At 53.5% G+C, this 12,134-nt stretch overlaps 1 protein-coding gene across 4 annotated transcripts; it reads right to left on the bottom strand.

Moving 5' to 3' along the window:
- Positions 1–2,735: 2,735 nt before the first annotated feature.
- LOC113947764 (apoptosis-enhancing nuclease-like) lies at positions 2,736–5,829 on the bottom strand. Of its 4 annotated transcripts, none has more exons than XM_027644663.1 (4): positions 5,449–5,829; positions 4,315–4,994; positions 3,822–4,022; positions 2,736–3,444 (listed from the first exon to the last, which is right to left on the bottom strand). In XM_027644663.1, the coding sequence occupies exons 1-4, from the start codon at positions 5,498–5,500 to the stop codon at positions 3,241–3,243; spliced, it is 1,137 nt and encodes a 378-aa protein (XP_027500464.1). In that variant the 5' UTR covers positions 5,501–5,829; the 3' UTR covers positions 2,736–3,240. The 4 variants fall into 4 exon arrangements, with proteins under 4 accessions (XP_027500464.1, XP_027500465.1, XP_027500466.1 ...); XM_027644664.1 differs by having other exon boundaries at positions 4,315–4,991; XM_027644665.1 differs by having other exon boundaries at positions 5,497–5,506.
- Between the last annotated feature and the right edge of the window lie 6,305 nt (positions 5,830–12,134).

Below are 12,134 nucleotides of genomic sequence, written 5' to 3'. Positions count from 1 at the left end.
GCTGCATTGCCTTTGGAATGCCCCCATCATCTGACTGTTGCATGCAGGCCCACTGAGCTTTCACCTTTTCTACGTCCTCACTTCCCTCCTGCCCCACTGGGAGAGGTGGAAATGACAGAGAGGAGGAAACAGAAAAACCTGCCCCAGCTGTGCTCCTCCTGCATTCCTCTTTGTGCCCCGTGGGGTTCAGTCCCTGCCATACCTTGCCAGGTCCTGCTGACATTGCATGGCATTGTGCTGGGGCTCAGCTAAGCTGCACCCCAAGGCTGGCACAGGGTGTGGTGCTGGCCCTGTTTTACAGCTTGCTGCACCAGGAACACACCTGGGAGAAAGTGGAACAAGCAGGATTCAAAGTCCTACTGTGAGGCCGTGTTTCCTACCAGGTCTAGTGGAGAGTCCCCAGACCATGAGCTCACGGCAGAGCCCAGGTTACAATATCTGTTGAAGGATAGTTGTATTTGGGCTGTTGTGAGGACCAAGATTTTTTTGGATGTGTCGGACACGTTTCAAAGCATTTCTGAGCTGTTCCTGGCTTTCTCTACCAGGCAAGGAGGAGTTAAGAAGGGAAGTGCAAGATGTGCCTGGTAATGGCACTGATGTGTGCGTCAGGTGTGCCTGCGTCACCCTGCTGCCTTGGCCACTTCCCAAGGCTGGGGCTGAGCTCTCCTTACCTCCCACAGCCTGCTGGGAAAAGCCTGGGATGGTCTAGCCTGGCTGAGGGAGTCGTGAGCTCCATTCCAGCGCTGGCTGCTGTATCCCAGTGTGCTGCACCAGGCTCCCCAAAGTCCCCAGGGTGCTGGCAGCCCTCCAGCCCCCTCTGCCACCTCCTGTCTCACAGCCCAGGCAGTGGGACTGTGCTAAAGGGCTGTCGAGGGCTGATCTTCAGGCACATGGCAAAAAATGACTGACAATTTTCTATAACCATGGCTGTTCAGTTCCCTGGGAAAGCACACAATTCCCTGTGTCCAGCCCCAAAACCCTTTCTGGTGCTCCCACACTCAGCTGGGGCACATCTCTGCAGCCACATATGTCACCTACAGGCAGAGTCACTGCAGGTGAGCATCACCCTGTCCCCACACCATCACAGCAGCCCATGCCACAGCTCACCCATGCCTGCACAGCTCTCACTCACAGATGCTGGGGGAAGGAACACTGACCTGTGAGGTGGGCAAATTGCAACAGCGCCTCTCCTTGCACTGAGCTTTCTCCAAGCAGATGAAGTGCTGAATTGCAGGGCTCCAGCTGAGCCCATCCCCTGCTCCTCCAAAGAGGACAAGCCTGTACCCCAAGGAACTACTTACTCCATCCACTATCAGGCCATTCGAAGCACCTTTTCCAGTTGCAGGTGGGTTTTAAGCCCTGGAGCATGGCATTGTACTCAGGCCAATCTCACCCCACCCTCTTGCTCTTGTAGAACTGCCAGATCAAATCATGCAGAATGTACACAAGGGTTTAGCATGAACAGTTTTTAATTCAGAACTGTACAATTATGTCAATAATTTATTTAAAATTAAGTGCATTCTATGCTCTTGTCCACACTGGACATTGATCAGATCCAGACTTTTTTTCCTCAGGCTTCATTGTGCAGCTGGATCCCTACAAATCTATGGGGTGTGGTGGGATTCATCCAAGAATCCTTCAAGAGCTAACTGATGTCATCACAAAGCCTCTCCCAATGATTTCTGAGCGGTCTTGGGAATCTGGAGAGGTCCAAGCTGACTGGAAGCCAGCGAATGTTGTCCCAGTTTCCAAGAAGGGCAAGAAGGTGGACCCCGGAAGCTACAGGCCTGTCAGTCTCACTTCAGTGCCCAGTAAAATCACTAAGATTATGCTGGGAGGTATTGAAAAACACCTAGAGGACAACACAGTCATCAATCACAGCCAGCATGGCTTCATGAGAGGAAAGTCCTGCTCATCAAACCTGATTTCCTACTACAACAGGGTAACCCACCTGATTGATCAATGGATGCCAGTAGATGTTATCTTTTTGGAATTCAGCAATGTTTTTGGGACAGTCTCTCATAGTATCCTTCTGGACAAAATGTCCAGCACACAGCTGAATAACCATGTCACATGATGGGTCAGCAACTGGTTCACAGGTTGAGCACAAAGAGTGAACAGGGTGACATCAGACTGGCAACCTGTCACTAGCGGGGTTACACAGGGCTCCATCCTTGACCCAGTTCTCTTCAACATCTTCATTAACGACTGAGGCACAGGACTTGAAGGAATACTAAGTAAGGGGACTGTCCCGCTCTGCTTTACGCTGGTGTGACCTCACCTTCAGTATTGTGTGCAATTTTGGGCACCACCACATTTAAAAAGACTTTAACCTGTTAGAGAGCGTCCAAAGGAGGGCCATGAGGATGGTGAAGAGACTGGAAGGGAAGCCTTATGAGGAGTGGCTGAGGTCACTTGGTTTGTTCAGCCTAGAGGTGACTGATGGGAGACCTCACTGCAATCTTCATGAGGGGAAGCAGAGGGGCAGGCATCAACCTCTTCTCTTGTGACCAGTGACAGGACTCGAGGAAATGGCATGAAGCTGAGTCAGGGGAGGTTTAGGCTGGATATCAGGAAAAAGTTTTTCACCCAGATGGCTGAGCACTGGAACAGGCTCCCCACGGAAGTGGTCATAGCACCAAGCCTGTCTGAGTTCAAGAAGTGTTGGGACAACGCTCTCAGGCACATGGTAGGACTCTTGGGGTGTCCTGTGCAGGGCCAGGAGTTGGACTCTATGATCCTGACATATCCCTTCCAACTCAGCATATTTTATGACTCTATGAAAAGGAGGAGGAAGCTGGTTGTTTACTGGCTCTGGACAGTTTGCACCTTTGGGCGTCAGCAAAACACCTCAGTCCTTCCACAGGAAAACCTGTCACTTCCATCTGGAAAGGGGACAACCCCATGGAAAGGCACGGAGGATGTGCTGGTAGCCCCCACCACATGCCCATGGGGGCTCCTCCAGGCTGACACCAGGACCCCTACTCATCCCAAAGTGACAGATGAGCACAGCGCAGCCACAGCACTCATTTCTGTGCATGAACTAGGGGCTGCAGACAGCATTTATGGGAGACTGCTGGTGTCCAGGTGTCACCATGTCTCTATCCCTGGGCAGGGCTGGGTACTGGGCAGAGCCCATGGAGTACAAGCCCTGGGGAAGGAGGTCAGTGGTCACCTCCACCTTCCAGAGCTGAAGGCACCAGGATGGCCCGAAACACATGGAGGAAACACTGTCCCCCATCACAGGCCACTTGCCATCAGGTCTGTGGGCCAGTACTGGTCATCCAAGTACTGGCTGCTGTCTGCAGTGGGGTCTGTGATGGGGCTAGGGGGCCGGGGGGTCAGGCTATGGGCCAGCTCCTTCTCCCACTGCACCTCCACCAGTCTGTACAGCTCCATGGCTGTTTGAGCATCTTCCACCGACGAGTGTCCTTTATGGCCAACCTGAGCAGAGGGGGAAAAGCCTCAGTTAGATAAAAGGTGCAGCAAAAATCCCACAGGTCATGTTGTCTGCTTGCTCAGAAGTACACAAATGCTGTGAGTTTTGGAGACAGCAAAGGTTTGATGCAACCAAGGAGATACAGGTATCTCTTCAACACTTTCTGGAGGGCACAGGGCCTGTCCACGTTTTACTGAGATGCTTAATGGTCAGCTTGGGAGGCCCTGGGCTCTCCCAGATTATTTATAGCCAGAGGCACAGGGTGAACAAGTGCCACCTCCATCTCACAAAAAGCACCCATGGAGGTGGGAGGGCCAGGCTGACCACACAGGTTTGTAGCTAACCCAGGAACTGCTTCCCATTCAAGGTTCCTGGTGCTTACCTGGATCCTTTTATGGAGCAGGTGCCTGGCTAAGTTCTTGAGTGAGACATTGGCCCTGACAGGTAGCCCTGCCTTCTGCTTCAGCACAGGGATCTGGCTGGTGTCTCGAGTCCTGTCTTTTGGGTGGAAGTACTTCAGGGCTTGGAAGTCATTGTGGATGGCGTGTCCTACCACAATCTTGTCTTTCAAGATCTTCAGGATCTGGAAGAGTCAGAAAGGGTTAGACAGGCAGCAAAAGAAGCACCAATTAAGCATAAAATAAACTATTTTTTATTAAATTAAGCTCCTTGACTTCCAGTTTTTAGGTTCCCAGAAGGGAGCAACAGCCACCAAAACAACCCACTGCACAGCTTCAGAGGCTTCCCATCCTGTGGTTGTGTCTCTGCCTCAGAGCAGTTCAGCATGGGCCACCAAAAACCCCAATTTGTGTTTGGCAGATAACATACTGTTTTGTTGGTTTGGTTTTTTTTTTTAATTTCTCTTTTTCCCTCACCTCTGCCTGGGCAGCCTTGAAGGGAATCGCTCTCTTCATGTGCTGCTTGGTGATGCCACTCCAGCGTGTCCGGAAGTCCACGATGGGGAGCTCGGGCTGAATGTACTTGTCGTAGATGACATCCCCCTCGTAGTTCACCACGGAGCACCGTGCCAGCTCGCTCAGCCTGCCCTGAGGGCCGGTGCCCACCATCTCACAGTCAATGGCCACGTACTTGCCCGGGCGCAGGACCAGTGAGGACATTCGCACCTTCTTGGAGCTGCCGTTCCCCTGGGACAGCAGCACGGAGTGGTGCCTGGCTATGCTGTCCGGAGAGGCAGATGGGGACAGGGATGCAGAGATGACCCGTCTGGGCTTGGGGACCTTGCCAGAGCGCTGTGTCGTGGTGCCATTTGCCTTGGTGAGGGCGGCGTGTGCCTCTGGCCCCGCCACGGGGGTCTGAGTGCTCCTGTGCTCCCGGGGGCTCAGCAGCCCCTTCTGCTCCAGCAGCGCCCGGCGCTCCAGGAACCGCTGGTGCTTACGGCTCTTCTTCTTCCTGCGGCCCTGCGGCGAGCCGGGACCCTTCGGGGCCTGAGGGCAGCCCCCCGCGGAGGGGTCATGGGTGCCCTGCAGGGTGGGCACGGAGACCTTCGGGGTGGGCAGCAGCGGGGTCATCTGCCCTTTGCCAGGTGGCATTCCTGCTGGAGTGTGCACAGAGGGGCATGAGTGCCGTGCTCCCCAGTCAAAAACGACGCGCATACCCCGTAGGAACCCCCCCCATCCCGCAGGCACAGACGGGAGTTGTGGGGCAGGGAAGGGGGGGGGGGGGGGAAGTGCACACGGACAAACTGTCACACCCTGTCCCCACCCCTTCGCCGTTCGTTGCCCGGTCCCAAACCGCCCCTTTCCCGGTCCCATGGCCTTGCCAACTCTCCCGCCGATCCGCAGCCCCCCTGCCCACCCCACTACCCACCCTGCCCACCCCATTACGTGCTCCCCAGAGCCCTGTCCGCCCATTACCCGGGCTCTCTCTGCCTCGCTCCGGGCCCCAGTGCCCTGCCCGCCCCATCACCCATTCCCAGGTCCGTACCTGCCCCCCTGCCCCTGCTCCCCCCCCCCCAAGGCCCCCTGTCCCCCCTGTCCCCCGCTCCTGACCGGGCCCGCCGCGCTCCCCACGTGTCCCGCCCGGAAGCCGCCGCTCACACATGCCCGGGCAAGTCCCGCCGTGGCCACGCCCCCTGCCCCCCTATTGGCTGAATGGCGGGTGATTTGCATGCGGGGGCGGGACCCAGCGGGGCTGAGCGGTGGGCGGGGCTTCGGGGGCCCCGGTTACAGCGGGAGGGGGGAATTGGGAACGTGTGAGGATGTGTCTGGGGTTTATATCCTAGACCCAGATGCTCATGGCTTCCGGACTCTCACCTGGTGGGGAGGGCACCTTCGGGGTTTTGGGGGTGGGATAAAATTTTATGCGTATTTTGCGTGTTTGTGCATAACTGGTCAACAGAATCAAAGTTGCGACATAAAGATGTGTGCACGGGAAACAAAAGTACTCAAAAAGTAAATTAATTGCTTTGACACGAGGTTGTTTTAAGAGGTCAACTATAGCGATTCAGTTTGCCTTTTGTGTTCTGAAGGGTGCTTTTTATTTTGGGGCACACAGCTCCGTGCCCTGGAGCGCAGCCTGGCACAGAAACGCTGCAGTTTTCCTGTGTGTTTCCTGCGGTGCAGTGCTGGCCCTGTGGGCATCCCTCCTGACGGTGGGGTGGGCTGAGGCACAGCAGCTCCTGCAGGGTTTGCATCCTCCAGGCTGTGCTCCCCAGGGTTGCGGGGGGCAGCTCTGGGCAGGGCATGGTTGAAGGTGGGGTTTCAGACCCGCCTCTCGTTGCTTCACTCTCAAGGCTCACAAAAGCAACGTCTGAGGTGGTCAGAAGTGGAGAAGGGCCACAGGCAGCTCCAGTCACCAGCTTAACCCTACGCCTTTGGTGTTGCTGCATAGGCCATGCGCCCTAGGGCAGACTGTGACTTGTTGTGGTGGGATGAGCCATACAACAACAAAATCACTAGTCTTCCAGAGGGAACCAGGCACCGCGTACATCCTTGTCCCACCGGGCCCCGCTCTGAGCATTCCCTCTCCCTGCCACAAATGGGGCTCACAGGGATGCAGGACAAGTGTTTCCACGCTCAGTCATTCCCCTTCTTTACCACCCATGAGCTTCTTCAGCCTGGTCAGAAAGAAAAGATTTAGAGCACCCCGATTTATTTTTTCATATTGCTTTTATGTTTTTCTTTTGGCCAGTAAACCTCTTCCTTAAATCTGTTGCTCTGTGTTTTGCATCTATTGCTTCCGTCCCTGCTGTTCAGCTAGTTAATCCCCCTTTAATAAGAGTCATTCAAGTGTCCCATAATACCTTGCTAGGGAGCCCTGGCAGGTCTCTGTGTAGAAGTTTATCCTATTTTCTGGTGGTTTTGGTGAAACTGTGCATTAACAGCCCTTGGGGATCATCCATTTGGTATTCCTGGGCCTCTTTGCCCAGTTTTTCTCCCCCTAAGTGAGTGTGAGCTGATCATCATCACATGAGTGATGAGCCCTGATGTGGGGGAAATGGGCTTGCAATGCTGGTGGCATTTCTCCACCAGCTCTGGGCAGACAAGGAGGTGGTGTCACTGGCTGCTCTTCTCCTTCACACCCTGCGTTAAGATGAAAGGTTAAAGAGCCTTGACCATTCCTGGTTGACAGCTTCTCCCCAGACACATTGCTGCTTCACTCATGGGTCTGATAGCTCTTGGCTTGTCCACAACAAAACCCATCCATCTCCCTTCCTTTCCCAGGCTGTATACGTTGCAAGAGGCATGTGATTCTCTTTGGCAGTGCAAAGTTTTAGCTGTAGCCTCATGACTACAAAGAAACCTCGACAGGAGAAATTATGGCGTGTCGGGAGGAAGGGAAAATCTCTTCCTGCTTTCCCAAGGTGACCAGGCTTAGGAAACAAGATAGTGCAGAATACAAGGGAACAGTGCTGAACAGTGCTGTCATTTTTCTCCCCTGCCCCAGATACAGGGATGGAGGTGAAAAAAAGTCAGAATATGTTTGTATGGGTCCATTGGTGTGCTGTGGTCTCCTGTGATCCCAGTGACTCCTGGGTCATCAGTAGATGGTTCTCACACAGTAGATGGTTCTCCCCTCAGCAGAAGCCTGATGCTGAACAGGGATGCCACTCACCTCCACAAGGTCCTGTGGCCATGCTGGGGATGGAGGGTTTGGCACTAGATGGTAAAAATCCTGTTCCAGGTGTGGCAGATGAGCTGAGATGAAGGCAGAGCGCGCCAGAGCCCCAGAGAGGTTTCTGCGGTGTTTGCACAATTTGAAATAATAATGAAATCTGTAAAACTCTGGGTAGAGCACGACTAGAATAACAGGCTAAATTTGTCGGATGAATAATTTACTAGAAGTGTTTGGCCCCGCTCCAAGTGAGACAAGCACCAGCCTGGTCTCAGGCTGAGAAGCCTGAGTGTCTCTGTCCTCAGCTGGGAGGTGGTCCCTCTCCTGCCCACCAGTCATTGCTCCTGCCATAAAAGCTGGTCTCCAGCCCAGGTGCCTGTTCCCAAGTCATCACTGCCCAGGGTTACAGGGATTCCTGTAGAGCTCCCAGTCCCCTCCAGAAGGTGTCTGCTGTTTATTTTCAAGGCGCTGCTTTGCAGCACGGAGGTGGTGGCAGTGAGTGTCTGCCACTGGCTCCAGGCTCATGGACTCACCCATCCTCTGCCCCTCTTTCCTTTCTCCAACTGCTTCTCTGTCCTCGGCCATGGTGCTGAGTGGATGGAAGAACAGACACATCCTGACATTTGGGATGGGAAGGGAGATGAAGTCCCAGTGCTGAGAGGAGACGGCGACTGCAGCCTCGGCAGCCAATTAATGTGATCATGTTTATGAATGCGGATCAGTAATTCCAGGTAAACTCCCCAAGAGCAATGCTGCAGGCGAACAAAGCCTCCTGCCCACCCGGGAGCCTGCCAGCAGTCCCTGCCAGCACCAGCACGTTCCTGCTGTGACTCTAAACTGCCTCATTTCCTAGTGCCAGCCTCGACATGCATCATTTTGTCTCCTATTACCTCAATGCCAGAGCTCATCTTAACAGTGTTGGTTGTACCACGTCCTCCTGGACCTCTCTGTTCCCTCCCTGCCAAGGGGGAATGGCTAGTGGGAATGGGCAGCTCAGCCAGAGATTAACTCAGAGAAGGCAGCAAGGACCCAGCTTTGCCTCCACTGGTGATGAGGGACTGCTTCATCATCCTGGGCTTTGCAGGTTGCATGGTGCATCCCCATCACCCATCTGTGGTTGGGGTACCCTGCCAGGGTGCCCCAAGCTGCTCCCATCACTCTGAACAGGCTTGTGTCAGGCTGGTTTGTGTCCACCAGCATCCAAAGGATCAAACAGAATCTGGGAAGCTACAGAAATAGATTGGGGCACTGACTGATCCCTTGCTGGACCTGGTTTCCTTCAGGGAAAAAAAGACTCATCATGAAGGGAGCACCTGGAAACACCACCACCACCCTTCGATGCAAGGGACCATCTCTGGCAGCTGGTGCCACCTGGATGAAGTGTCACCAGCTGGTGGCCTGAGACCACCAGCACGAGGGTGTCAGAACAGACAGACACGGTGTCACTTCCTGGCCTTTGGCAAGATAGCTCCATAGCAGAGGTTCAGCAGAGGGATCCCCGTGGGACCTCTCCATTGCCATGCTGAGTTCCCCATCCTCAGCTCCCCCCCTGAGACCACTTGTGCAAAACCTCCAAGAGACTGTATTGCTCTTGGATAAGGGTGGAGATGGACAGTGTGCAAGAGCACCCACTCAGCCTTGAAGACTACTCAGTGCTGGAAAGTCCTGCTTGGAAAGCAGAAAACCTTTTCCTTTCCCTTGGAGCACCAAGAGCCACCCTATTTCTCCGACACCTCCTCCAGCACTCCATGGGACAGACCTCCTCCTCAGCCATGTCCTGGAGGGTGCCAGTGCTCCAGGGATGCTGCCAGGGATAAGGAGGGATGCTCCCTGAGCAGGAGGTGAGGGCAGATGACGCTGCCATACGTCTCCCACCTCGCTCCACGTTTTCTGGCTCACCCCAGGAGAGCAGTGAGCAATTACAGGCCACATGGAATCTTCATTATTGCCCTGTCGTGGCCTCGTTTGACGAGATGTTTTACTGCCAAACTTATTAAAAGTGAAACGTGCGGTTTCTGCGCGGCAATTTCCTGTCTGCAGTGATAAGCCGGGCTCTGCCTGCTGTGTAATAAACAGTTATTTTTATGTACAGCTCTGGCTGGGGCGACAAAGAGGAGAGAGGGCCTGGCTCGTGTTAATTGCGATGGTTAATGGGATCTATATTGGGAGCAATGTGTGTGTGTGGGGTGTCCTCCCCCTGCCACGCTCTGCAACAGAGTGGCCTCCCATGGTTTCATGCTCTGGGTGCTGCTGGTGGGGACTGTGCAAAGTGTCCTCCCTCAACATAACAGAATAAGAGGGATTAGTCTGAAACCCCCTTGCCTGCCTCATCTCAGCCTTTCGTCACAAACGAGGGACCTGCTGTGCACCCCCCCGAGACTCCCTCCCCTGCAAGGGCTGCCCTCGAGCTCCACTGATTCCACCCTGGTAGGAGGCTGGAGGGAGTTCCAAATCCTGGGGGCTTTGCTTCAGCCTCCCCAGATCCTCCTGTCTGTCCAAGAGCCAGTGTGCCAGCAGTGGCATTTGCAGGTGATACCGGTGGCCAAAGCCCAGAACATCCACCATGTCACCTCCCACTGTTTCTCCTTGGGTGCCCATAGGAGGCAGGTGCTGGAGAGGAGACAGCAGCAGCAGTGAATTCAACAGGCACACTACTATCATGTCACTGCTGGGCTTGGACTGGCAAAAATCTGATAAATATCAGCAAAGCTGATAAATAGTTTCATTTCATCAGAAACTATTTTGTCAGAAACATTATGTCATTAGGTGTGTGGCCTGTATTTTGATCTAATTATATCGTTTTAATACGTTTTGGAAGGAAACAGCTTTTTAAAATGCAAGATGTCAAAACTGCATTTACAAAAATCCTGATTGGCTTTTTTTTTTTTTTATTTATTTATTTTATTTTCCAGACCTGGCCAAAGCTATTAGTGGAACTCAAGCTGAAAAAACTGCATAACTTTCCCCAATAAACAATTTGTCAGAAAAATTCCTCCTGGCTCTGGGAGATCTGTTCGTTATTTGTCAGCAGTCAAAGCCCTGTTGGGTATTTCCCATCTGACTTCTTTTCTTAACAGCAGCTTTATTGGTTTGGGAATTAATAGCGGAAGATGCGATACTTGCTATTCATTGCAGTCATCCCAAATGCCACTCATCCCATCAGGCCACGGCTCCACAAAGCAGAAGCCTCTCTCCTTTCTCCAATGCATTATTTTTTTGGTAACTATGGAGTATTTTATCCCCGATTTCCTCCCTGCATGCTCCTGATCCTTGCAGAGTGCACCAGTATCCCTAGGCTTGGAGCCACATCAGGTCTCCTCATCCCTATCCCCTGCATCCATCCCCATCCCTGCTGTCCATCTCAGCTTCTTGCTGGGCAAACTCCCTTCATTGCCAGCTCGGGCCCTCATTAATTTGTATTGCAGCGTGTGTCGCGGGCTGATGTGTAATTAGAGCTCCTGAAGCCTGTCTCATGCTGTAATTGCCATGACAGGGGCCACAGCATATCCGCTTGTTAATTAGTAAACCACAATATCCCAGGGGCTCGTTGAGAGCCGCCTTAATTGTATTTCAGCTGGAACAGAGGGATAATTACCCTTTGCTAGTGCTGCCACTTTTAAATTCTTTAAAAAAAAAAAAAGGAAAAAAGAGAAAGGAAGACCCAAATTGAGCTCCTCTCCCTCTCGACAGCCGCCACTTCTACCCTTGGCTGCCCAGGGACTTGGTTTTGTCGCCGGGTTGAAGGGGAAGAGCTGTAGAGCTCAATGGCCTGGGGACAGGATGCCAAGAGCTTTGCAAGGGGACACACTCAAACTGGTGGTGACTGAGCTACCCCTGCTCCGAGGGCGCTTCTGTGTCCCTGCACAAGGGACTGTGCTGGGAACCCCATTTGTCGATGCAGGCTGGCTTGCTGGGAGTACTGTTTGCAGGGAATCCCACCCTGGCCAGCGAGCAGGTCCCTGGCATCCCCTCCAGGCACTGCCTGGGCTACCTGCATTGCTGGTTTGGAGGAACAGCCAAGAAGGTGTCCAGGGAGGAGCGAGCCAAGGTCTCCAGGCTTTCCACCAGACAGAGGTGCAGCAGTCTCCTCAAAATGCAAGTGAGAGCTGCCGTGTGCTGCAGGAGGAGGCTCTTGCAAGATCCTGCAGGGCTTGGTGTAACTGTGTGCTGCTGCCAAGGGTGCACTTGTATTCCACATCCCCAACGTTCCTGGAGCACCAGTGCTCAGTGGGATCTTGGTGCTGGAGGTCTCTGCTCCTACAAACCCTGTGGCCTCAGCCTGCTTGGCTTTAATGGACCTCAGATGTGGATCATCTTCCTTCTCAGTTCCTTTCTTGTCAAACCTCACCTCAATGGGCAACGGGAGTCTTCTGGGACCTGGTTAAAACTTCTCTCTCCATGAGAAGGATGTCCCTGCAGGGTATGAGATCACTCTTACAGTGTTCGTAGGGGGAACACAGGGGTTTGGTGTGAGATGAAGGAAGTGCTGATGCTCATCATCACCTTTCTGTGGGTGCACAGGCTCCAGAGCCCCTCTGCAGGGGGGCTATTGTCTGGTCAAAGATCTTTGGGGAAGGTTAACCTGGGAAGAGAAACTAACACATGACATCTGTCCCTTTTC

Source organism: Corapipo altera, unplaced genomic scaffold, assembly GCF_003945725.1.
Source record: "Corapipo altera isolate COAL_440 unplaced genomic scaffold, ASM394572v1 50, whole genome shotgun sequence".
In the NCBI taxonomy this organism is placed as follows: Eukaryota; Metazoa; Chordata; class Aves; order Passeriformes; family Pipridae; genus Corapipo; species Corapipo altera.
Note: the sequence above shows the minus strand (reverse complement) of the source record. Positions and strands in the feature narration are given on the sequence as shown.